The sequence below is a fragment of the Piliocolobus tephrosceles genome, chromosome 11 (genome assembly GCF_002776525.5).
Source record: "Piliocolobus tephrosceles isolate RC106 chromosome 11, ASM277652v3, whole genome shotgun sequence".
Lineage (NCBI taxonomy): Eukaryota > Metazoa > Chordata > Mammalia > Primates > Cercopithecidae > Piliocolobus > Piliocolobus tephrosceles.
Window position 1 is genome coordinate 51607689 of NC_045444.1, and position 26153 is coordinate 51633841.

The window sequence follows — 26153 nt, forward strand, 5'->3', positions numbered from 1 at the left end:
AGTGTTGGGATTTTAGGCATGAACCCCTACATCAGCCAAGAAATAATATTTATATTACACATTATCTTTCAGAAAATAAAGGTTGAGGAAACAACTTTCCAAATGGTTCTATGTCCAGCATAATTTTGATAATAAAACCTGGCACATTATAAGAAAATTCCCAACTAATATCTTTCACAAATATAGACACAAAAGTACCCCACAAAATCTTAACAAATTAAATCAATCAAAATATAAAAAGTATTTGTAATGCAGGTTGTAGTCAGGGCAACTAAGTGAGAACAGAAATAAAAGGTATCCAGATTAGAAAGAAAGAAGTAAAACTATTTCTACACACAGATAGCATGATCTCATATATAGGAAGCCCTAAGGAATCCACTAACAAACTATTAAAACTAGAAATTCAGCAAGGTTTCAGACTACAAGATCAGTATCTAAAAATCAATTGTATTTCTATACACTTGCAATGAATTAAAAAAAAAAAAACCTCAAAAACAAAACTAAGAAAATTTATAATTGCAGCAAAAAGACAGGAATAAATTTAACAAAAGAAGTGTAAAATTTATAGTCTGCAAACTATAAACATTATTGAAAGAAATTGGGTATTACAATAAATGGAAAAACATCCCATGTTCATGGATAAGAAGACTTAATATTGTTAAAATGGCAATCTCTATCAGAATCCCAGATATCATTGTGGAAATTGACAAGCTGATGCTAAAGTTCATATAAAATTGCAAAAGATATATAAGAGCTAAAACAATCTTGAAAACACAAAAAGCAAAGTAGAAACAAATCACACCTCTCAATTTCAAAATTTACTCCAAAACAATGGCAATCAAAATAGTGTGGTGCTAGCACAAGGACAGAATATAGATAAATGGAATTGAATTGAGAGACCATGTTTCTATGGTCAACTGATTTTGACAAGAGTGCCACAACCATTCAATGGGAGAAGAATAGTCTTTTCAACAAATGGGGCTGGGACTATTGGATATCCACATGCAAAATAATGAGGCTGAGCCTTTACCTCAAACCATATACAAAAATAAACTTAAAATGCATCAAAGACCTAAATTTAAAACTGAAAACTATAAAATTCATTGAAGAAAACATAGACATAAATCTTCATGACCTCAGATTTGGCAAAGGATTCTTACCTATGGCATGAAAAGTATGAACAACAAAGGAAAAAAATTGATAATTCGAACTTAATAAAAATTAAAACCCTGTCCTTCAAAGGAAACCACCAAGAAAGTGAAATGACAATTTCACAGAATGGGAGAAAATATTTGCAAATCATATCTCTTATATGGGACTTTCCAGAATATATAAATAACACAACTTACTAATAAAAAAGACAATCCAAATTAAAAATAGGCAAATAATCACAATAAACATTTCTTCAAGGAAAATATACAAATGACCAATAAGCACATGAAAGATGTTTAACACAATTATTCATCAGAGAAATGCAAATATAAACCCAAATGAGATACCAATTCAAACACACAAGGATGGCTAGAATCAAAAAGTTAGATAATAAAAAATGTTGGTAAGGATGAGGAGAAATCAGAACCCTCATACATTGCTGGTGGAGTTGTACAATGGTGCAGCCATTTTGGAAAACAATAGGTAATTCCTAAAGTGATTAAATATAGAGAGACCATACGACCCAGCAATTCCACTCCTAGATATGTACTCAACAGAATTAAAAGCATGTTTTCAGCTAGGTGTGGTGGGTCATGCCTGTAATTCCAGCACTTTGGGAGGCCAAGGCAGGTGGACTGCTTGAGCTCAGGTTTTAGAGACCAGCATGGATGACAAAGTGAGACTCCATCTCTAAACAAAATACAAAAATGATCTGGGCGTGGTGGCATGTGCCTGTAGTCCCAGCTACTCAGGAGGCTAAGGAGGGAGAATGGCAAGGCTGCAGTGAGCCGAGACCATGCCACTGCACTCTAGCCTGCGCAACAGAGCCAGATGCGGTCTCAAAAAACAACAAAACAAAACAAAAACAGGCATTCAAGCAAAAACTTATGAACTAATGTTTTTGTGTATACACAGTAGAATTATTCATAAAAGTCAAAAAGTGTCAAATGTCCATCAGGTGATTAATGAATAAACAAATGTGGCTTACCCATATAATGAAATATTATTTGGTCATAAGAAAAAATGCTGATACTTGCTGCAATATGCATGAATCTTAAAAACACTGTGCCTAAATTAAATAAGCCAGTCACAGAAAACCATATATTACATGACTCCATTTATACAAAATGTCAAGCATGGGAATATCTCTACAGACAGACAAGTAGATTATTCTTTTTTTAATCCTATGTTATAAAAGGAATACTTGTTTATGACCAAGTGTAGGTTATCCCAAGTATGCAAGGTTGGTTTCACACATGAAAAGCACAACATGAGTAGGAAAAAGGATAAGATCCTATCATAACTCAATAGAACAGAAAACATATTTGACAAAATTCTACACTTACGCATGATAAAAACTCTCAAACTAGGAATAGAAAGAGATTTCCTGAATTTGATAAGTACAAAATCTATATAGCAAAGCCCACACTTAAGGGTAAAACAGTGAATATTTTCCTCTGAAGAAAAATGCAAGGATGTTCACTATCACTTCTATTCAACATTGTGTTACAAGTTCCAATAAATGTAATAAGGTAAGAAAAAGAACTACAAGGCATAAACATTGTGGGGGAAAGGTAAATTAACAAGTAGATTCCAAAATTTACAGGAAAAATGCAAATAATCTAAAACAGTCAAAATAATGTTGAAAGCAGAATAAGAAAGTAGGACAATACACAATCTATAAAACTACAGTAATCAAGACTGCGTGTTGCCATAAGCAAAGACATCTAGACCAATAAACTAGAAGAGTCGGTTCAGAAACTGACACACACAAGCATAGCATCCATGGATTTTTAACGGTGGTACCGACACAATTCCTATATTAGTCCATTCTCACATTGCTATAAAGAACTGCCTGAGACTGGGTAATTTATAAAGGAAAGTAGTTTAATTGCATGGCAGGAGGGGAAGCAAATGCATTCTTCTTCACATGATGACAGGTCGGAGAAGTGCAGAGCAAAAGTGGGAAAAGCCCCTTGTAAAACCATCAGATCTCACGAGAACTCACTCACTATCATGAGAATAGGATGGAGGAAACAGCCCCCATGATTCAATTATCTCCAGAACATGTGGAGATTATGGAAACTCTAATTCAAGATGAGATTTGGGTAGGGACACAGCCAAACCATAACAATTCCTTTGGGAAAGCAAGTTCCCAAATGGTGTTTGAACAATGGGAAATTAAATTAACAAATCTCAACCTCCTGCATCACTCTATATACAAAATATATTTCAAGATTAATTATTTTCCTAAAATAAAAGTTAGAAAAATAAAGCATCTAAAAAAAACATTGAAATAGATCTTCATACGTTTGGGATAGGCAAAGATTTCTTTAGAGCATAAAAAGCACCAAACATAAAACAAAACTTGATAAATAACACAGCATCAAAAATAAGAACTTCTGCACATTAAAAAATATTATAAGAAATAAAATCAAGCTTCAGACTTGAAGACAATATTTACAACACAAATATTTTACAATACAAATATTTACAATACAAATATCTAACAAAGGACTTGTATGTAGAATATACAATGACCTGCAAATCAATAATGAAGAAATCTACTCAATCAATATGCATATAATATGTAAACATTTTACCAAAAAAAATGACTGTTTAATATGAACATAAAAAGGTGCTTATCAGGGAAATAACAATTAAAACCACCACAAGATACATACTAGAATGTTTAAAATAAAAAAGACTGAAAATACCAAGTTTTGGCAAGGATGTGAAACCACTGGGAATATTGCTGGTGGAAATGTGAAATATCACAACCATTTAAAAAAACCTATGGCAATACCTTTTAAAGTTAAACATACATGGTATCCATGAATCCATTCCTAGGTGTCTACCTTTAAAAAAAGTGAAAAGATTTTTCACTGGAAAATGTTAAAGATGTTTCACTATAGAACTTTTTCTCCAGTGAAAAAGTAAAACCTTTTAATGATTTCCACCCCCGCTTTTTTTTTTTTTTTTTTTTTTTTTTGAGAAGGAGTGTCTCTCTGTCGCCCAGGCTGGAGTGCAGTGGAGAGGTCTCAGCTCACTGCAAACTCTGCCTCCTGGGTTCAGACCATTCTCTTGTCTCAGCCTCCGGGGTAGTTAGGACTACAGGCAGCCGCCAACACGCCTGGCTAATTTTTTGTATTTTTAGTAGAGACGGGTTTTCACAGTGCTAGCCAGGATGGCCTCGATCTCCTGACCTCGTCCTTGTGATTCGCCCGCCTCGGCCTCCCAAAGTGTTGGAATTACAGGCGTGAGCCCCCACGCCCCGCCACATTTTCACTTTTTTTAAAGATAAAAAGACTTGTATATGAATGATCATAGCCCCCTTATTCAAAATATTCAAAAATTTGAAATAACTCAAATGCCTGTCAATGAAAGAACGGACAAAGAAACTGTGGTTTATCTATATATGGAATAATACTCAGCAATTGAAAAGAAAGTCTACAAATAGACAAAAACCTCACGGATTCATATCAAAAAACATTATAATGAACAACCAAAAGCAGGTACAAAAATATGTAATGTATTATTCCATTTAGATGAAACAAACAAATAATTGGTGCTAATGCATGCTGATAAAAATCAGGATGGTTGCTTTCAGGGTTGAAAGTTTGAGTGGAGGGAGATGCAAAGCACTTTCTGGTTTGAAGGAAATATTCTAGATCTTGTTTTGGGTGGCAGTTATAAGGATATCTGCAAGTCAAAACTCATTAAACTGAACAAATTCTGTGCATTTTATTATATATAAATCATTTTGCAATAAGAATTAATTTTGAAAAAGCAATAAAAATTGCTGCTCGGAGAAAACAAAATATTAATATACTACCTAACACACTTTGTGGTGTGAAGGAGATATTCTAGATCTTGTTTTGGGTGGCAGTTACAAGGATATCTACAAGTCAAAACTCATTAAACTGAACTTTCAAATTCTGTGCATTTTATTATATATACATTATTTTGCAAAAATAATTAATTAAAAAACAATAAAAATTACTGTTCTGAGAAAACAAATTATGAATATACCATCTAACTGTACAGAGTACAAAATAAAAAATATAGTAATATCTTTGACCTATTTGAAAGTCAACAAAAGCAAGAAAGTGCCTACAATATGATTAAGTGAATGGCATTTATATATGTGTATAATCATTTAAATGTTTACAGCTTAAAGGAAAAAATAGTGAGGAAGAGTATGCTATGGTTTTCAAATCCTAAGGTTTGTACGAAAGTTGTCTTGACTTGGGAACTAGTGAGAAAAGAAGCACTCAGTGGAGAATTCGTTCTGGCAGCAATAATGATAGCAGTTACTTCGAGGATCTAGTCACAGCTATAGCAGAGGGGTCATCCAGTAGCCAATGTCAGCAGCAAACAATGCCAATGCCAGGGAAATGAGAGGTACAAACCATTCATCTAGCATTTTCTGGCAGCAGAAAGAATATCCTCACCAGTCAAGTTCTGCAGCATAATTTTAGCTTCAAAGCTATGCGCTTTGTTTTATCCTGCCTGCCCGTTTTTTAAGCCTTTTCTCTAGTGTTCCAAATGACTCTGCGAGCTACTCAATATCCTTTCAACAAACTTCTTTTCCACTTAAATCATCCAGAGTTAATTTCTATTGCTGGCAATACTAACTCTGATGGAAAAATAAAATAATAAATGCACTCTAACACAGAATAACAGAAATAATGCTCCACCTAGTTAACAAGGATTTTACAAACAAGTAGAAGCTTTTGGTCTTCTTTTTAAAAATAAATACTTAAATATAACTTTTTTGACACCATGAATTCCACCTGTGCTTTCAAAGAAAAGTATTTTTCACAGTTAACATCATGTTTTAAAGAAGATACATTTTCAAAAGATCCACTGGAAAAAAAATATTCTTCTCCCATAATACTTTACACAATGAGTGGCTGAGATTCTAAAGGAATATCATAAAATTATGATAATATTAAATAAAACCAAATACTCTAATAACTAACATTCAAGGGAACATGCTATGACTGATGTAGTATCAAAGGGATATGTTTAGGAAGATGCTCTCTTCTATGTGACTCTGAAAATATGGGGACATGCTATACATTCTATTTTTTCTTATTGATTGTGAATTTGTTAGTCATCAATTTTGTTGAGTCTATTCAAAATTTCCACTTACATAAACTCTTTTGAGTAATGAGTTTCATAGATATATTGTGTGCTCTGCGAACTAGTACCTCTATTTCCTGGTTCCATTATTCTTGTACTATAGGATATTGTAAATAAACCTATGTTTTCTGTAACATATCTTTTGAAGAAATAATGCATCCTCTCAGAAAACTTTTCCTATCAAGAATTTTTGTTGTTGCTCTTCATCAGTCTAAGAAAAATCTGTCTTTCTTGTCCTTTTTTATTTTTGCCCATAGTTTTCTCTTCATCCTCCATTCCTATGCTCATAGTCCATCCTCACTGGTACCAATTCTGTGTTTATTGTAAACATCCTTGAAAAATAGTGTTGTTTTATTTCGAGGATATACTGAAGTTACCTAAATTTGAACATGATATGGATTTCGTTATTTCTTATCTTGCTTTTGTGAAGATGACATTTACGGAGACAAAAGATAAGTTCACACATAAAATTTCAGGTAGTGGTAAATGTAACAAGGAAATAAACACGGTGATTCAGTAGTGATTGGGTTACTTTATAGAAGAAGATGGTCTCTTCTCAGAGTGTTTTATTTGAGCAGAGAACAGAAACATGTAAAAGATACTGTTACTAGGGACATCCAGACAAAGAAAACGTGGGCTCTAAAGCAAGAATCAGTTTGATACATGAGACAAATCCAGGAGGCAACTACTCTGTCTGAAGCACACTCAGCACAGATAAGGCGGTCCTAGATGAGGCAGGAGAAATTGGCAAGGAGTTGGTCATATAGGTCCTTGCAGGCTATAACCAGAAGCAAGAATTTTACTCCAAGAACAATTTGAGAGCCATTGGAAGGTTACAAAGCAGAGGAGCAATGCTGTTTTTTATTTAAAAAGTTAAGTTGCTGTGAAAAAATCAACTAGGGGAATGACCCAAAAATACAGCAATTAGTTAAGACATCATTTTAGTCCATGTGAGATTGAATGATGGTTTGAAGCAGAGGTGAAGATAGAAGCTTGTGGTGCCATAGAATCCCAGAGGGGAAAGAGTCTCAGAAATTTCAGAAGTGGTAGCACAATCAATTGTTTCAAATGCTGCAGAGATTAAGTAAATGACAGCAGGAAAAGGGGTATTGAATGTAGCAACTTGCAAGTTGTTTGTGGCGGAAGATATATTGGAAGTCATGGAAGAATTAATGGGGATTTCTTGTCAAGAATATCAGATTCTATCTCATTTTCTTCTGCTCTCTTCCAAAATCCCATTAAAATGACAGTAAAGATATAGGAAAAAAATACATATCCATGGGGAGAAGAGTAGGAGAAGTTTAATGACAACACCGTTTTGAAGCCTGGAAAGCAAATTATTTAGTAGTTAGTCCAAAGCTATCATTGGAGAAAGCAGGGTAGTAATGCATTTCATACTACAGAACCACAGAAAGAATCAAGAACTAGTGGAACCAGGAGCCTCCAAAAGTGAGAAAGATAGAGTTGGGGAGGAAGAGGAGTTGACACTCCATTTACGAATCAGTTAGACTCCTCATTCTTCTCCCACACCCAAACGGAAGCTTAGACATTCACTCACTGGAGAGGATAAAATAGAGTATTTGTAGAACAGGGGCTACCAGCACAGTTGAGGACAAGAATCTTATGTTGAAAATGTATCCCCAGTCCTCTTCGCCCAATGATACTCGGGTTTACACCTTCCAGGGTGATTGGAAGATTCTTCTCTGGGGTGTAACTTGTCATTTTGTTTTCCAGCACAATGGCTGCAGTTGGGTCAGCCTACAGGAAAGACTATAGTCAATAAGACCTCCTCAGACTAAAGAGCTTTTTAGTATGTATTCAATCTTCTGTTCAATATAAACAATTATAAATCACCAGACATTAGAGGAAAGCATCTGTTATGAAATGCAGAGAGTAAATAGAGGGGAAAAAGCAGCTTGGAGGAAATAGACTATGCAAGTAGATGAAACCTTTAAAAAAAGAACTACCATTAATATTTTTATTGATAATCTCAGAAAGACAAAAGAAAAAAAGTCACATTCACAAAATAATAGTGGTATACAAGAAAAATTCAGAGAACAAGAATGTGCTCTTGGAAATTACAAATGACAGAAAAGAAAAACTCAATAGAAGGCTTAAAGGAGTACATTAAGAATACATCCTGGAGTATGCAAAGATATGAAATATAGGTCAGAAAATCTTCCCTCCTATATAGACTAGAGAATCAATATGTTAAGGGTCTGATATAATAAGATTCCCAGAAAGAAACTGAGACTACAAAGGATAAAATTAATAAATATTTGGAAAAGATTTTCATGATTTACATACATGAGTATTTAAAGAGCACAGTAAAGCATACTGTAATATAAGACTTACAGTGAAATTTAACACATTGGGGCAAATGGGATATCTATAAGTATTCAGAGTGAAAATAATAAAATCACTAACAAAGAATCAAGAATCAAAAATAGACTGGAGTTTTCAATACTGAAATTTAGAAAAAAAACAAAAAAACAAAACTTTTAAAATACTGAAAAAAGAAATTCCATCCAAGAAATCTATACTCAGCTAACCTTCTAATTGTGAGGGTAGAATACAGGTATTTTGGATATAAAGGTCTCAAAAACTGTATGCATCCTAAATCATTCCCCAGAACATTACTGTGTAATATACTCCTCCAAAATGAGGAAGTTAACCAAGAAAGAGGAAGTTATAGTATACACAAAACAGGAGACCTAACATATGAAAGAGAGAGAGGAAACAGGATATCCCCAGAAAGATGGTGAATGTGCCCAGCATGACAATTGTTTGGATGCAGAACTAGTGGTTGCAAATATTTTGGTTTATCCAGGGTTTGGGGTTTTCTAGGTAAGCACGATGGAAAACAGACACATGAATTGACAGTGAAAAAGAATTGTTACAATGATGAAATATTAAAACCATTCTGGATAAGAACAAAAGTATAGACTAGAGGAGAATGATAGTGAACAAGTAGCAAAATCAATCATTTAGAAGTCCTGAAGAGATATAAAAAAATTTCTAGAGAGCAAGAACTAGCATAAATGAGCTAGGAAAGGAGGTGGTAGTCAGAGAGGTTAAGGTGATCAAGATGTTAGAGAAGATATGGTTTCTAGTGATGACTAGCGAATGTGTGGTTGAGGGAAGGAAATGTGGATCAAATACTGAGAGCTCAGAATGCTGGAGTTATCTGCACTGATAATGAAGTCACCCATAGAGTGATACAAGTAGAGGTATAAAGAAAGAAAGACCAACAGGAACTAAAGTATTCAATTAATGCAGGGAATGAATTAATATAAATGACCTATAGATTCATGGTTGACAGTACCACGAAGGGGCAAGGCATAATATATCCACATGACATGGCTTCAAATAAGCTGAGGCATTTTTGAAGAAGGACACACCTATCCCAAATCCTAGCCTTGAAGTACAAGAGGAATGACAGAAAACAAAAACAAAAAACAATAACCCTCACTAGAATTGGAAGATGTATCCTTAATTAATGTCCAGTTTCAGTTAGGGCAAAAAAATAAATAGAATTTTCAGAGACAAAATTGCTGATATAAAAGAGTTTTCTAATCAAAGAAATTTGCAGAGTAGAAGGCAATCAGAAGGTGGGGGATTTATCAACTTAGAGATATACAAAGGATGTAGGAGCTACCAGGGAAGAATAATTATGATAATGGTTGATAGAGAGGCATTGACTTCTGGTGGTACTCGAAGTAATTATGGATGTCAAGCATGGTCAAAGTCATCATGGTAGTCTCAGAGAACCCTGGGCATTAGTTCACTGGGTAGCCTTTCTATTCAAAGTGTGGTACCAGGGCCAGCTGCTTTGGTATCACCTGAAAGTTTGTCAGAAATACAAAATTACAAGCTCTACCCCAGGCTTAATCAATCAGAATCTTATTCAATCTGATTGATTCTTAATCAGTCAGAATCTTACTATTGTGTGTACAATAAGGTTTAAGAAGCATTACTTTAATTGTTTACCTCTAAAATATGGGATGCCTGTTTTCTCCTCTAGCTCTTGTCAGTGGACTCACCAGAAGGTGAATATGCTGAATTCATCATGGGACTATTTCTTTTTAAAACATCATTATGAGACCACACTGATGAGCACATTACTAAACTCTAACTTTCTCTGCCTTCAAATGTGGACTATTTTGTATATTATTAGTGCCTGGTGCCTAATAAAATCCCTAAAACAGACACAAAAAAATTTCCTAGATATTGTGGAAGCCTGGAGAGGAAGAGGGACTATGCGTGCAGGAGGAATCTCTTTAGCAGCAAGGCTGGTAATATGGAGAAGGTAGGACTGTAGGACTGCAAAAGGGAAGATTGGGTAGGTTGATAATTTGGAAAAGGTAATTAAAATATAAATTCATAAAAAAGATGTCAAATATTTTAATTTCAAATATACACACTACACACACACACATACACACACCGCTACATTTGTATGTATATTAATTCCTTCACAGATATTCTATTGTAGAGTCAAGGCCTTTTATTGGAGTATGAACTGGTTTCTGAGAGTTCTGCAAACATCTTTCCTGCACAAAGCGTACTAAAAATGCATTGTCTAAAGATATTTATTTCTGCTGTCTTTAAAGTGAATTGTGAAGCAATCTGAGTACAGCATCTTCCTAGATTTTTGTTTTCCCTATCTTTTAAAATTCTCATCTACACATAACAGCATTTTAAAAATGATTTGACTTTTTTCTAGCCTTTCTTATAAAGTCAACCTTGTCCTTTTTGTACTTATATTTTGATGGTATATAAAGTACTTAACTAAATTGTCCAAGACTAGTCTCTGGTAATATAGGGGCTTAAAAAAATCTATCATCATTGGTTTTAATAATGGGCAATTTTAGTGTGTTGCTTATTTTCTCCTATAGTTAACAGTGTGATCCCCTCTCAGATTTCAGTGGACGCCCATCAGGTTAACCCTAGTGGATTTGGCAGTGCAGCTTACCAACCTAGAGTTCTGAGGACTTGGTCCTCTGAAATGAAGGCAGCATGCCAGGTCTTCTGTAGCAACCAGACCATTTGCCATGGTAGCTTCAAATTGAGCAAGAATTCCACAATTTCACACTTGAGTGCAGTTAAGTCTCAGGTGGATGGCAGCCAGGCTCCATAAATAACTCCCTGTTATCATTGTTCCAAAACTCAGACTTTTAAAAGGCACTGCCTACCCTAAAGGTCCAGTCCTTAATGACATGATTTGTATGAAACTTGAGCAATAGCCTGAGGCTGCCAAATCAGGTAAGAAGGACTTTCTCATAATAATATCAACCTAATCTAAGTAGATTTCAGTTGGATCATGATAATGACAACATATGAGTGATACATGCAGGGCACTCACTTTGGTTTTTTTTAAAAATATTCTTAAGTTCATTTATAAAATATATTTGATAAATAATTTTGTGTTCAGGGATATAACTTCTAAGAGAAATATATGCTCATGGATATTCATGCCTACTGGTACTATCTACTTTAAAATTATTTGCCTTTCTTTCTGACCCATGAGACATAGCTCAAAAGCAATAACAAGTCTTACTCTGTCTACCAGCACTTCTGATATGGTTTGGCTGTGTTCCCACCCAAATGTCATCTTGAATTGTAGCTCCCATAATTCCCACATGTTGTGAGAGGGGTCCAGTAGTAGATAATTAAATAATGGGGGTGGTTTCCCCCACACTGTTCTTGTGATAGTGAGTATTAAGTCTCACGAGACCTGATGGTTTTATAAGGGGAAATCCCTTTCACTTGGTTCTCATTCTGTCTTGTCTCCCAACATGTAAGACATGCCTTTTACCTTCCACCATGACTGTGAAGCCTCCCCAGCCACAGGGACCTGTGAGTCCATCAAACCCATTTTTCTTTATAAATTATCCAGTCTCAGGTATGTCTTTAACAGCTGTGTGAAAATGGACTAATACAACTTCTGGTAGAAAATTAGGCACATAATACACATTAGTTGAAATAATCAATTGGAGAATGTAGGCTTTGTTTTTTTTTTTTTTTTTTTTTGAAAGAGTCTTGCTCAGTCACACAAACTGAAATGCAGTGGTGTAATCATAGCTAACTGTAGCCTCAATCTCCCAAGCTCAAGCAATGCTCCTGCCTCACCTTCATGTATAGCTGAATTACAGATATGTGCCATCACACCTATCTAATTTTATTTTTAATTTCATTTTTTTAATTTTTATGTTTTGTAGAGATGAGATTTTGCTGTGTTGCCCAGGCTGGTCTGGAACTCCTGAGCTGAAATGATCCTCCCACCTTTTCTACCAAAGTGCTGGGTTTAGAGGCTGAGCTACCATATCCAGCTCAGAATGCAGGCTTTTTAATACAAATTCAGACCTACAAACAAACAGTGAGAAGATGGGGTCAATAACCAACATATGCTCTTTTTTGTACAGCTGAGGCTCTGCCAGATTTAAAATATGAAACCAATCATACTTTACTTCTGGAACAAGAATACAGTAGATCTAAATATAAAATGACCAAAACCAAAAAAAAAAGTATTCAATCTCCTAAGCAAGCATCAATTTTTTTAAAAAAAAGTCATCTATCAGATGCTCAAGGAAAAGTATCAGAAATTAACACAAAATTTTCTAAATATTGAACACAGAAATTTTGCTATTCCTCATTTTTTGTGCCTCAGGAAATATCTGATGGCTTTACAAACGATAGGTGCTTAGAAATTCAGCATACAAAATTCATTTTCTCCCACCTATTATCAATTATAGATTTTACCCAAAAGAGGAAAAACACTTAATCAAATAATTACAATAGTGTTGAGGATTTTTTATTGTGTTTTCCATATAGATAAAAAATAAGGCTTTTTGATGAAAAGAATCCATTACAAAGTCAAAAATCCATTACAATTATAATTAAATCAGTAACAAAATTTAGCTTTAAATGAGTCAAGTATTCTGCATTTGAAATTTAATATCACAAACATTCAAGATTAGTGAATTTTGGTAAGAAAAAAAACACTAGCAGAAAGGAAAAGGGCACCTTTTCAACAGATAGTAATTTATAAAAGTGTTTTTAAAAGTGCTTTGGGAAAACACACAGTATCGTTACTTAAGAAAAGTCATTTAAGGAAGACTTAAGTGCTTCAAGTGGAGTGGGTTGCAGACTAAAAAATGTTTTAAAAATTGCCAAGAAATTTAAGTGTTAAAAATACTCCTCTCCTTATTCAGTTTCATGTTTAAAGAAACATTTAACAGACAAGTAAACCAAAAGCAAAAAAAATTCACCTGCATTTTAAAATAATAAATTCTGGATCTGTAAAAGCTCTTGGTTTGTACAGAGGCCAATACTGACCTTCACTGATCTATTTCTATATAGTTAAAAAAATACAGTAACAAATCTTTCTTCCTATCCCCCCAAAAAACTAGGGGAAATATTTTAAATTGTGAGTGTGTGAATGTAGCTATATATATCCCTAAGTGTACAAAACACACAAACATCACTTTACTTCGAAAATTATTTTCATCATACTGTAAACATCTCTTCCCCTACATCTGGACATTTTGAAATAGTCTTTGGTATTACTAGTTACTGTGCTTTGAAACAGAAACTTGCAGAATTTCTGTAGTAGTGCTACATAGATATTTTAAGATATAAATAAGAAAAATGCACTTGGAATAAGTTACATTTAGCTGCTTTTGCATAATTTTCAAAACCTACAGTGTATGCCTAGTCACAGTTTTATGAGAAAGAATGTCTCCTTTTTCAACTTAATTTTAAGGAACACTTAATCATTTTGGCTAAATATCCATTTTTGGAGTGGATCTGATGGGTTGCATGACACTAAACTTGGATGCTCTCCATTTGCTGAAAGGCACATTTTTAAGAATGGATTGTATAGAAGTTGATCCTAGAATAAAAGGAAACGACAGACATTAAATTTCAAGACTCATAGTTAAGTGATAAATATGAAAAAGATTTTATGGCTTCATTGAAGCAAACCTAATAGTAAATCTTTCTAAGGTGAGCCATGTCTGATAAACTCTTTTTGGCTTCTAGTGTAAATGCCACCTTTTTAAGCTACTACTGTTCAATTAGTAAGGTATTATATAATGAAGAGAGGCAGACAGAACAAGGTTTGAATCACATTTTCAAACAAGAAGTATTCCCTTGATATATCCGTAAGTGACAAACTCTTAAAAACATCATACATCATAAAAGCTAGTGTTAAGGTTTTCTAGTATTGCACAAAACAATGTTCAGGTAAGAATTGCTACGATACAGCTAAGCCTTAAACATGTTTAAAAACAGAATAGACCTGTTATGTATTCTCTGAATTCTAGGTTCTTGAAAAAGTACTAAAACAGGGTAGAAAAAAATTAATCTCTTCAAGTGAGAAGATATAATAATTTTTCTTCTCTCTGCCAGAAAAAAAAAATGACTGTTGCCAAAAGCATTATAAGAAACCCTAAATAGTAAAAAGCAAGCGACTAATAATAATTCACAGAAGTGCTGTTCTGCATATATCATGGTTCAACCAAGCAACTTAATTTTTTGTTACTAAGAGTACTTAATTCATAGATATATTCTCTTATCACATGGGTAGAAACACATAATAACAAAGTTAATAAAGAGAGAGAAATTCTGATAGATAATATTAATGTACCATGTTCCACTCATTTTCCCAGATAAGCAAGAAGAGCTAAGAAAAACAGTTAAAGAGATGAATTAATTGCACTGAGGTACCTTCTGGATCTCCCATATCTGCTCTCCAGTGACAACTGTCTTGTGACCTTTGTAGGTACATGCCTTCAGCTGAACGAGACCTTGGGCAGCATGAAGACATAATTCCTTCTGGATGTTGTGCCGGATTTCATGTTGAGCAGAGTATTCAAAGTACTATGGAAGGAATACACTGTTATTGACAAAAGCAGCCCGTGTGCTCAGTTGAAAAATAAATAAATAAATCAGCACCTCATTAAATAATGAAGTCATTTCTATTTCAACAAAATAATACAATAAAAACAGTTATCAGAAACATACACTGAGTTTTTATGATAGACGATACAATAGCCTTCCTTCATCAACAGTTGGTTACTTCATTAAGAAGGTACTGTCTTCCTCCCATACCACAAGTTGGAAGTTATCAAGGAGAATGGAGACTACCCCAGGCATTCCTCAGAAAAGGGAATGAAGAGCTAATAAGCACCTTAATTGCCTCTCTCCCACAAGTGTTCCATTGCTCTTCTTCATCTCAATTAAAGGTGTTTTCACTAAACTAGTTCAGGGTGTTCACCATGCCTCAGTTTTCTCACTTGAAAATGGGTAATTTAATAGTTCCTACCCCACAGGGTTATGAAGATAAGTGGGTTAATACATATAATACACTTAGAACAATGACTGGCACATGGTGAGTTTTCATACATTTTAGCTATTGTTACTATTGACGCTTCTCTTTCTCCACATATCCAAGTAATTCGTCCCTTAGCTATACTATTTCTCTCAGATGTTAACATCCCATCCATTCTTACTTCCGTGTACTCACTTCTGTTACTCAGACTCTCAGAATTTTACTGAAACACCTACAGCTACCTCCAGTTTCTGTTCCTATCATCCAGCAATCCAATCTGCTGCCAGATAGTCTTTTATAGCATTGGTTTGATCCCTGACTGCCCTTGTTTAAGTGAATCACTACTGTTGCTGAGATAAAGTCCACACGCCTTAATTGGTACATGAAATCTTTCATTTTTGATCTTGCATCAACCATTGCCCCAGTTATATATTATGCTTCTTTCACACAATTCTACCAATCAGAACAGTCTTAATTCTAAGACTTTGCTTTACAGTCTGTCCTCTGCCTGGAATATATTTTTGACCCTTTTCTGCCTGGCTAACTCCTTTTTAATCCTTCAAGAGCCAACTCAAATATTACCTTCCTTCTTTGGCTTTGCCTGAATTTGCCCTGCTGCACAAAATTACACTCTTTTCAAGGTTCCCATAGTACATCAGACATAACTTCTCTAGCACTGTATTAGAATTGTGTGTGGTATATAGAGCGGGCTTCCCCATAGACTGAAGTCAGGTAATTTATCGAGTCATAAAACCCATTACAAATCCAATATCTCATAATATTGACATTATAAAGATAAAATAAGTCAACATAATTGATTTTCAATAATGAAATAATTAGTAGGAGCACTAATATTTGTTAAGTCCTTATTACATGCTAGGCAGGCACTGTGTTAAACTCCTTATGTATATTAGAGCAGGCACTCTACAAACATTTGCTGAATTCACAGAGCCACATATCTTGAGTTTCTCTACTCTTAGTCTCATGCTTAATTTATCTCCGCCCACAAGCAAAACATCAGTCATTTTTATAACTAGTAGTTCTTCAGATGGAAACACTGGAAGAAAATGGGTTTAGATGATGAAAATAGCATTCTAGCTATACTTGGCTAAGAAAGAGAAGCCTTAAGATCTCATAGATGGTAACAAAGGCTGTCAAGTATTTTACCCATTATTAAAAAGTCATTAAAAGAAAAATGATAAAAAAATGGAAAATATTGAAAGTACTTTAGTAACAAAAAAGAGCACATAAATGAATAGCTAAGAATGTTGGAGAGGCCCATTAGAATGAGTAGAGAAAGTGGAAGAGGCAAAGCAGTAAACATAATCAAGTTATAATGACTCAAACTACATTGCTCTAGTAATACTGGCCAACCTAGTCACATAACCAAAATATTTGGTTTTACTTGGCATACATGAATACTGTTACAATGAAGTTTTATGCTATAAAGACATTATCTGATCAAAAGTAAAAGGAAATATAAAAAATGATCAAGTTATATAATATTACGAAATTTTAGCACTCAGGGAACTGAAATTTTAAAAACGGTTTAAGTGCAATGCTCGATTAAGAATAAAATGTCAAGGAAATGAACCAAAATAAAATCAATAGCTGTGTTAGGGTAGCAAAAGCCAAATTTTTCTATTTAATATGTACACCAGATAATATTTATTCTCCTGTTCAAAACTCTTCAACCATTTCTGTCAAACTCAGAATTAAGTCCAAGTTTCTTAATGGGGCCTGTTAAGCCCTACATGATTAGGTCCTTATCAATGTCCCTGACCTCATTTCCTACTCCTCTTTGCTAGACCACTCTGTTCTAGGCACACTGGCTGTCTGCTTTCTCCATGTATCTGCCTCTGGGCTTCCACCCTTGGAAATCCTTCCTCCAAGATGAGCATCTTTTCCTGGAACACTCTCTCAAAGTATTCAGGCCTCTACTCTAAGATCGCTTTTCCAAAAAGGTCTTCCTTCACCTCTTAAAATAACCACCCCACCCCAAAACACACTATTCTCTTACCTGCTATATTTTACTTCATGCCCAAAACTACATATTTTTTTCTTTGTTCCTGTGGAACATAAGCTCCACAAGATCAGGAGCTTTGTCTTTTCACTACAGGAACAGTCAGTACAAGCTACTTTATAGGTTCTAAACAAATATTTATTGAAAGAATATGTGAATTTTTCCCATCCCCCCATTTCCAAAAGATAGCTATATTCTATTTAAAATGTAAACATATTTTTGATACAGAGCTATCATAAAGCTGTTATTATCTTTATGACAATAACAGAAAAATGGAAAAAGGCAATGTGTACAATATATCTTCAGCTTTTAAGATAAAATAAATGTAATGCTAGAAGAAGCCTAAGAGAAATTTATAAGGATTTACATTTAGTGATAAGATGTTTACAAATGCGGAGATATTTCCTTTTGCTCAAAATCTTAATTTTTACAAGCATAGATCAGTGTTATTTCCATAGATGCAATTATTTATGTAACTATTTTTCTTCTAATATATAAAGGGTAAGAACATTCTTAAAAAGATGCATATAGATTTATGCACATACACATATATGTACAGATATATGTATATAGATATAGGTATTGATGTATGTATGTCTGTATGTGTCCATATATATCTCCATCCTATTTCAGAATTACACCTTAACCACCCAGCAATAGATCCAGTTCACCAGCTCTGGTTTCTGGGCATCTGTATCATGTGCCCTCAGTAGAAAGACTGGTTTAGGTGAATAAGGATTAGAACTAGATTAAGCTGAGCCTAATGGGTAGGAAGAAATACAGAAGAGGATGGACCAGGAGATAAACTGGTTCTTTTTTCCTAAAACTGACATCTCAAAGTTTTGTCCCATTAAAATAGGACATCATGGATATTAATTATTGCAAAACTCCTCCACACACATCTTGGACTCTACATCGAAATAACTGCAATGCCCATAAGAGATACTCCAGGCTCTTCTCTTCAGTTCGCTTTCCTTCACACTCTTCTTATTCTGTTGCCATTCCCAACAGCCACCTCACTAGCTCCTACCTACTTTTTTTTTTTTTTTTAATGTTTTCAAATGTCATCTTTCTCAGGAAAATGTGTGGCACCCACTCTCATTCAGATGCCCTTTTCTATACCCCGAGAACACTCTGAATGCTTTATCCTCAGGAACTGCTGGTTTACCTATTTCCTAAAGGAGTCAGAGTCTAAATAGCTTGAACTCCTCAGAGTATATGGCATGCAGGGCTCACTCAATTAATTTGTTGAATGAACAAATGAGAGAAATAGTCTAATCTTTCCAAGAGTTAATTTGCAAAAGGTAAGGAAAGGAAGCTTAAAAAACCAGAAACTTTGTATATAACATGTTCTCTACCCATAGGCACGTAAACAGTAATATTTGACATTTGAATCTTAATCAGTAAAATCGTCAAAAGGTAGTAAAGCAGGGATGTCACTAATCAAGGAGAATCATCCTCTTTTGTTGGAGAAGGAGGAACATATTGAAATAATATTGTGGCCCACAAAATTAATTTATAATGCTCTATTTTGTTATTAACACTTGAAGTAATTTGTGATTCAATCCAGTTATATGTGGCCTTTATGTGTAAACTTGCAAAATTACCATGCCAATAGTCATGCAAAAGTCAAAGCATCAAAGAGCTACATAGAAGTTTCTTTTTTTAAAAAAAAATTCAAATGGTATTATTCTATTATTTTCTCATTTTCCTTTTTTTTTCTTTCTTTTTTGGTTTGTTTGTTTTTGAGACAGAGTCTCACTCCGTCACCCAGGCTGGAGTGCAATTGCGTGATCTCGGCTCACTGCAACCTCCACCTCCGTGGTTCAAGCAATTCTCCAGCCTCAGCCTCCTGACTAGCCGGGAACACAGGCATGCACCACCACACCCGGCTAATTTTTGTACTTTTAGTAGAGATGAGGTTTCACCATATTCTCCAGACTGGTCTCGAACTCCTGGCCTCAAGTGATCCACCCACCTCGGCCTCCCAAAGTGCTGGGATTATAGGCGTGAGCCACTCTGCCCAGCCTCCTTTTTTTTTTTTTTCTTCTTAGAATGGTTAAGCTACTCAAATTGTTTTCAGAGCCAGAGTAAAAACCAAAAAAATATTCATCAATATCAATTGCCAAACTCAGTCCAAAAACATTTCACACACCAGCTTACCCAAGTATAAAAGCTGCTTTGGGACTTCTGAAATATAGGCAACATCTCACTTGTGCTTGTAAATGCTTTACAAGTGAAGGATTTTTAATGCAGTGAGTGCTCACCTGGTTTCCCCCAAGTCCATGACATGTATACATAATTAATGGTTTGCCTCCTTGATTGTTTTCTCCAACATCCAGACATAGAGGCTGACCAACGCTTTTAATCTGAAGGAAAATTTTCAAGTTATGAAAAGTTTTTTTAATCCATGTGGTTTATATATTTTTAAAATAATTTAGAAAGCAATGTTAATGATTATAATGTAAAATCTCAAAAGCAATAAACCAGAAAGTATTTCAGCAATTTTCTTAGAACCACATAAAGGTTGGTGGCAAGGAGTATATTAAGTACAAAAGGAACAGGAAAATACTCACATATCCAGATATAACAGGATTAAGGTCTGGCACATACACCTCTGGATAAATATTGTTCAGATACCATGTAAAATTTTTACACTGAAGGCGGTGTTTTATTTCAAATCTTTTTGAAAGATCACCAAATGCTTTCTGTAGAAAGATGAGAAATGAAGGGAATGCTTAATTAAAACAACATTGATAAAGTACTTAAAATGCTACTATTTGTATTTCTATTTAGGTATTTAAGAAAATCCATGCTAAAAATTCAAGAGGCAATTCAACAGCCTTCATCATTCATTCAAGTAAAAAGTATGCCTGCCTGTTCATTTCTGGCTTTAAAAGACAGTCAAGACCACTTCAGTGCTGATTAAAATACTAAAATGATGCTATTTTATTCTCCATTTTTGCCACAAACATTCCCTACAAGACAAAGATTTCTAGTAAAATGTTGTGAGCAAAGTAATGGTGGTAGGCGCATCCAAAATTGTTCCCAACTTTATACCTAAAAGTGATCTGCAAAGTGAGATGTGAGAAATCAGGTAAAGATAAACTGTGCCAATACACAATGCAACTTCTATCTCTTCTCCATCGAGATCACAGAAAACCACCAGCAAGAAATAACCCACTGGGAGTAATTTTTCTAGTTTCAGGATGTTGCTTGTTCTTAACAATATCCCCAACTGAACCTTTAGTATAAAAAGGCAATTTTCAAGTTAAATGAATTTTATTTCCCTTTATTTTAAGGGACTAAGAAAATAATTAAAAAAAAAAAAAACTATTATTAAACCTCAAGGTATCTGACCTACAGGCAAAATATTAGAGAAAAAGTACATGTAATATCTAAATGTATGCAAAAGTAAATACTCAATCTTATCAGTTCAACTAAAGAAAACATTTTCTTATGCCGACTTTGATGTCCTGAACCCAGGCATTTCAGCAAAAAGTATGAGTCTTTAGGACTTCTGGCTAGCTTATTACATTTACCATGTAGATCTATGCGTCCTGTGGTAACAAACAGGTATTTGCTGACTCATGTGCCCCTTTGTGGGGGACAAGCAGAGCATAAGCTTCATTTAGTGTACACTTGCCTGCTTAGCCAAGTGCTATTGTGCAGTACACAATCTGCCCAATTTATCTTCACGGCCTTGGGTAAAAAGATAGCAATCTAACTCAATAGTGCTCTGAATTTGCATCCTAACAGGGAGATACTGGAGACCAAAGAAAAGGCGAAAGAGGTAACCAAATCGTTCTTTACCACAACAGTCAAAATATTGATACCCTTGACTCCCAATAAATACTCCACCTTCCCTCGCCCTGCAAATTAGCACTATTTCCTATAAAGAGATGAGTACTATTCACTGAAGCATGGTCTTAAACTATCTAGTTAATTTACCTTATCTAATATTAGTAAGAGTATTGGAACTCACTTCTAATATATTAGGTTTCATGATTCTGCAGAACAGAATCTATTTATGGCAGGTTAATAACAAGAGTACCATATATTTGTTAGCACTTATCACTTCCTTATTTCACAGCCACTCTGGGAGAGAGGCAGGACATATATTTCATCTCTTAAAACACGGAAGGAGAGAAAAGCAACATGTTAAGCATGCACTCCATGTCCAGTCACCTTGCAGCCACTCTATGAAGTGCCTTCCCTATTTTACATTATCAAAGGCTTTGCCAAAGTAACATCTCCAGTAAGTAGTGAAACTAGAGCTTGAAAAAAAAAAAAGGCTTGACACTCCTGGTTTATTCTCATGCCACATTAAGGCACTGTATCTCCAGTGCAAAAAGTCACTTAGAACCTTTATTTAGGTGTTTTTATGTAGGTGTTATATCTCCTAAAACCAGTAAAAACAGTTCTACTTAATTTTCTTCGAGTAAAAAAAAAAGAAAAAGAAAAAAAAGAAATATCTTTCATATTAAAAACATCAAGTAGAATTCCTGATTTTTAAAAAGTAGTTTATTTAGCTTTTTTCTTAAAAAAGGACACTCGGATTCCTAAGTCATGTACTTTAAGAGTTAAAATTAAAAATCTACTTTCAAATTTTTTGATGTTTTGTACTTGAGATGAATTGAAGCAAAAGGACATGTGAAATTGTTATAAGTTTTATTGCAATTTAACTACCTAGCTTTAACTTACTTGTTTAACAATTTTTGCTGCATCTGTATTTCTCCTATAAAATATTTCCTTGTATTCATCCATCCAGACTTCTGCAAGGCGAACTTGGTTTCTAGCAATCACCTGAGTGCCTTTTGGAAAGCTATGAGGGCTTTTGCTGCGAAAAACATGTCCAACAACAGAGCAAGGCATAATCTCCAACTGCCCACCACATTGCCATACCTGATAATTAATGATATTTGTTTAAATTTACAGTATTTTAGAAAAATCAAATTGTTGCTTTTAAGTTCACCTTTAAGATATTATGAAAAACAAAATTAAAGAAGAGATTACAATATTACAAATAGTCTCTGTCCCCTGCCATTTCAACTTAAGTTCTTAAATGTAAGGAATTATTTCATTAAATGGCATAGACACTAAAGATAACAGAAGTGCATTTTCAGTAAGTTAACAAAATGGTGATTTCAGATTTTTCATAAAAATGAATTCCAGGCTTTTGTTTTTGCAAATAATTATGTAAGCTCTCTAATACGCACAAAAAACTAAAGGCTCTTACGCATTTGACTTCGTCTGAACTACTGACATAGTCACTTCACTTAAACTAGAGTTTCTCTTCTAAGCTTGGGTAGAAGTGGACTCAGACCCTATTTACCTCTTGTATATTCAATTTTGTAACCAAGAAAACAATTCCAAATGGCTGTTATCACCAATGACCATTCTATTGAACTTGCAAAGTAGTGGATGATTATTTAAAAATTCATGCCAATTTAGAGATAAAATGTCAAAAAAACCCTTATTTGCATTAATGTTAAATAAAATGGCAAATCATGAAATCAATGCCTTTTCACTTAAATATCTTAATAATTGACTCTGTCATAGTTACCAAGCAAAGAATCAGAAAATAAGTCATATTTAATACTATGTGCTAGTAGTAGAGCAAGTGATTACAATCTCTTTCTCTCCTTTCTTTCTTGAACAAATGAGAAGACTCAGTGATACGTTCAATTTAACAAACTGTGCTTGTGACCCAACACGTACTAGGGGTTGGAAATACTGAAATAAATAAACAAGACCCCGCCATAAGCAGTTCAAACTTGGCTGAGATCATCACTGCCAGTATGTGATGGAGCCAGAGCCAAAACTTAAATCTTCTAACTCCTAGTTCAGTTCTTTTTCCACTACATTCCAGCCTAAGAGATGAAAAATGAATGATAAAGTTACTGCAGAAAATGAAACTCATGAAATCAAATACATAAGGTACATACGGAGTCTACCCAAAGCCTTTTTTCATATTAACTTATGTATAGAAAAAATCCAGCTCATTCAATCCAAACAGTTAAGTCCAATGTCCTTTAAAATTATTCATAAATGTTTTTCCATTCTAACTCCCTTGATGATCAACTCATTTCCTGAAGCACTAGATTTAATTATATTTATCTTGGCTGGAATTCAGTAGCTACAAGTGCATTAATTGGTGTTATTGCCTGGACACAGGAGTTTAACTGATTCCTCTTGTTACATTGGCAACAATGAACAAATATATTAAGTTACATATTAAAAGAAAATATTCTTATTCCATAATTTCCAGCAATTAAGTTTTAGAAAGCACAAAAAGTAGAGTGCGCACATCTGTAATCATCTGTACCAGCCAATTAGAACACAATATATTTCATTGTTTAATATATCTGCAATATTTAATTTCCATAAACTTACTCTGAAAGACATTTCTATATTTTCACCTCCCCAGATTTCCATTTCTTCATCGTAACTTCCAAGATACTCAAAATATTCTTTTGATATGGAAAAAAGTCCTCCTGCAAAAGTGGGTGTTCTGAAAAATAATCCATTGTCAAATTTTGTTATAAAAACTAAACAAGATAAAAAAGCATATTTTAAGAGCTGAATCAAATTTAAAAAATTAAAGCCATATCACATTTTCAAAGCTTTTATTCAGATTAATAAAAACTAGAAATGCTATCTTCAAAGTCAAGATTTTTGGGGTGGAGGGGAGTACCTCGTGTCTGCTCCCATTGGAGCACACTTAAATGTCTTCTCCTAATCATGCTTTAAGATTTTTAAGTAATGATTGATGAGGAGGACATAAGAGCTCACTTACTGCTACCTCTTACTCAGCAACATCATGTGTAAGTGAGTATACAAATGAATGACTTTTAGATTCTCTTTATATAGAATATGTGTGTTCTTTATCAATTACCTCAGAGGCAATTGCTATAAAGCAAACAGTGTGTACGTATTCAATGTATGGTACAGGGTGTAAATATAAAACTCTGAGAGCAATCATCTTACTTAATTGGGTAGGTTTCATCTTTCCTTCTTTGCCTCTCATGATCAGGAAGTGACTCCCAGCCAAATGAAAGACTCCAGTCAAAATTTCCACGGTTATGGTTACTTCCATAAGGAGAAGGTTTGCTGAATTCAAATGTGTTCAGATCTATGGATGCAATATCTGGACTCACGACAGCTGTGTAGTTCTCAGCTATTCTGGCCAACAGAGGTTCTAACCAACCATAGAAACACTCACCTGGAGGGAACAGAATTTTAACTAATTCAATAAAAACAATGAAGTTTTTTATTTAGTTATTTAGGTGAAGGTTTACAGAGAAATGTGAATAACAGAGTCAATTTGTGTTTTGAACATGTATATAATGGAGACTTCTTTCTCCCTCAGATTTATTGAGATATAACAGACAAATAAAAATTCTACATATTTACAGTGTGTATCATAGTGTTTATATATGTATACATTTTAAAATGATTATTACAATCAAGCTACTTAACATATCCATCACCTTATCGGCTTATGGAGTGGGTGGTTAAGAACATTTAAGATCTACTCTTAGCAATTTTTGAGTAGACACTACATTATTATGAATTACAATCACCACATTGTACAATTGATCCCCAGAAGGTGAGATTTCTTAAAGGTTTCTTGTGATGAGATGAAGGTAGGATGAAAAAGGTGAAACAAGATTCAGTACAGTTAGAAAAACTTCCCTATAGACGATGACCTTCTTTCTTCTACAAAAGATGCAAAATAACATTAGTGTATTTAAAGTTTAGATGATGTGTTAAAATGACCTATGAATCAAAGGTAGCTTTTTGCTGTTCCACATCACCTGGCCCTAAACGTGTTCTGATTTATTTAAACTTGTGTCTCCCTGAGTAAAGTACGGTAATCGAAATTTTCATTTATCTGACTGGGTCTTAGGAGAAAATAAGGAGTCAGTATAAATTCCGATTTTAGCAACTAGAGAAGAAGGATCATTCAAAGCTGCCCCAGACCTAATATAAAGGGAGGGCCAAGGAATTTCATGCTGTGATAGGTCTAGGCCCTGCTCACAGGCCAGGCTGTTTTATACAACACACAGCAAGTTCAGCCAATGAATGTGCTGTCCTATTCTGGGCTCCACACAAAGCAGTATTTGGCAGTCACGGTCCAGGAGGACCATCAGACACATTCACCCAGTGGGTAGTGGGTAAGAATGTCCAGTATGATCTTATTGTAATTTTGAACAAGGAGAAGAAACACCAGACGATGGTATTTTCCTTTTTAAAACACCTCTCTAGGATTACCTTTAGTCTTCTCTTCATTTTCTAAATGTCTGGTATTAAAAGAGAACTGAATGTGATGGCTCTAAGCAACCCAAGCACATGCAAAAGCCCTTCTGTAATGATCAGTGTGTACTCAAAACCAGTAATTGGGTGAAACATAACCTAAGCACTGGCCAATTCAAAGCTAGACATTCATAGAGTATAGCCCACTAAACTCAAAGCTCAAGGGACTAAATGACA

At 34.4% G+C, this 26153-nt stretch overlaps 1 protein-coding gene across 5 annotated transcripts in view; it reads right to left on the bottom strand.

The window, feature by feature from the left end:
- Nucleotides 1-13092: 13092 nt before the first annotated feature.
- The window catches only part of GALNT3 (polypeptide N-acetylgalactosaminyltransferase 3), a 48032-nt gene continuing 34971 nt past the window's right edge, over nucleotides 13093-26153 (bottom strand). For 4 of the 5 annotated variants that reach the window (XM_023188114.2, XM_023188116.3, XM_023188113.3 and 1 more), the window contains 7 exons: nucleotides 24648-24882; nucleotides 24054-24171; nucleotides 22362-22562; nucleotides 20234-20365; nucleotides 19925-20026; nucleotides 15031-15183; nucleotides 13093-14194 (listed from right to left, as the gene is read on the bottom strand). In XM_023188114.2, the coding sequence (XP_023043882.1) occupies nucleotides 14072-14194; nucleotides 15031-15183; nucleotides 19925-20026; nucleotides 20234-20365; nucleotides 22362-22562; nucleotides 24054-24171; nucleotides 24648-24882 (1064 nt within the window). In that variant the 3' untranslated portion in view covers nucleotides 13093-14071. The remainder of the gene's footprint in view (nucleotides 14195-15030; nucleotides 15184-19924; nucleotides 20027-20233; nucleotides 20366-22361; nucleotides 22563-24053; nucleotides 24172-24647; nucleotides 24883-26153) is intronic. The other variant, XM_023188117.3, reaches the window with a different exon arrangement.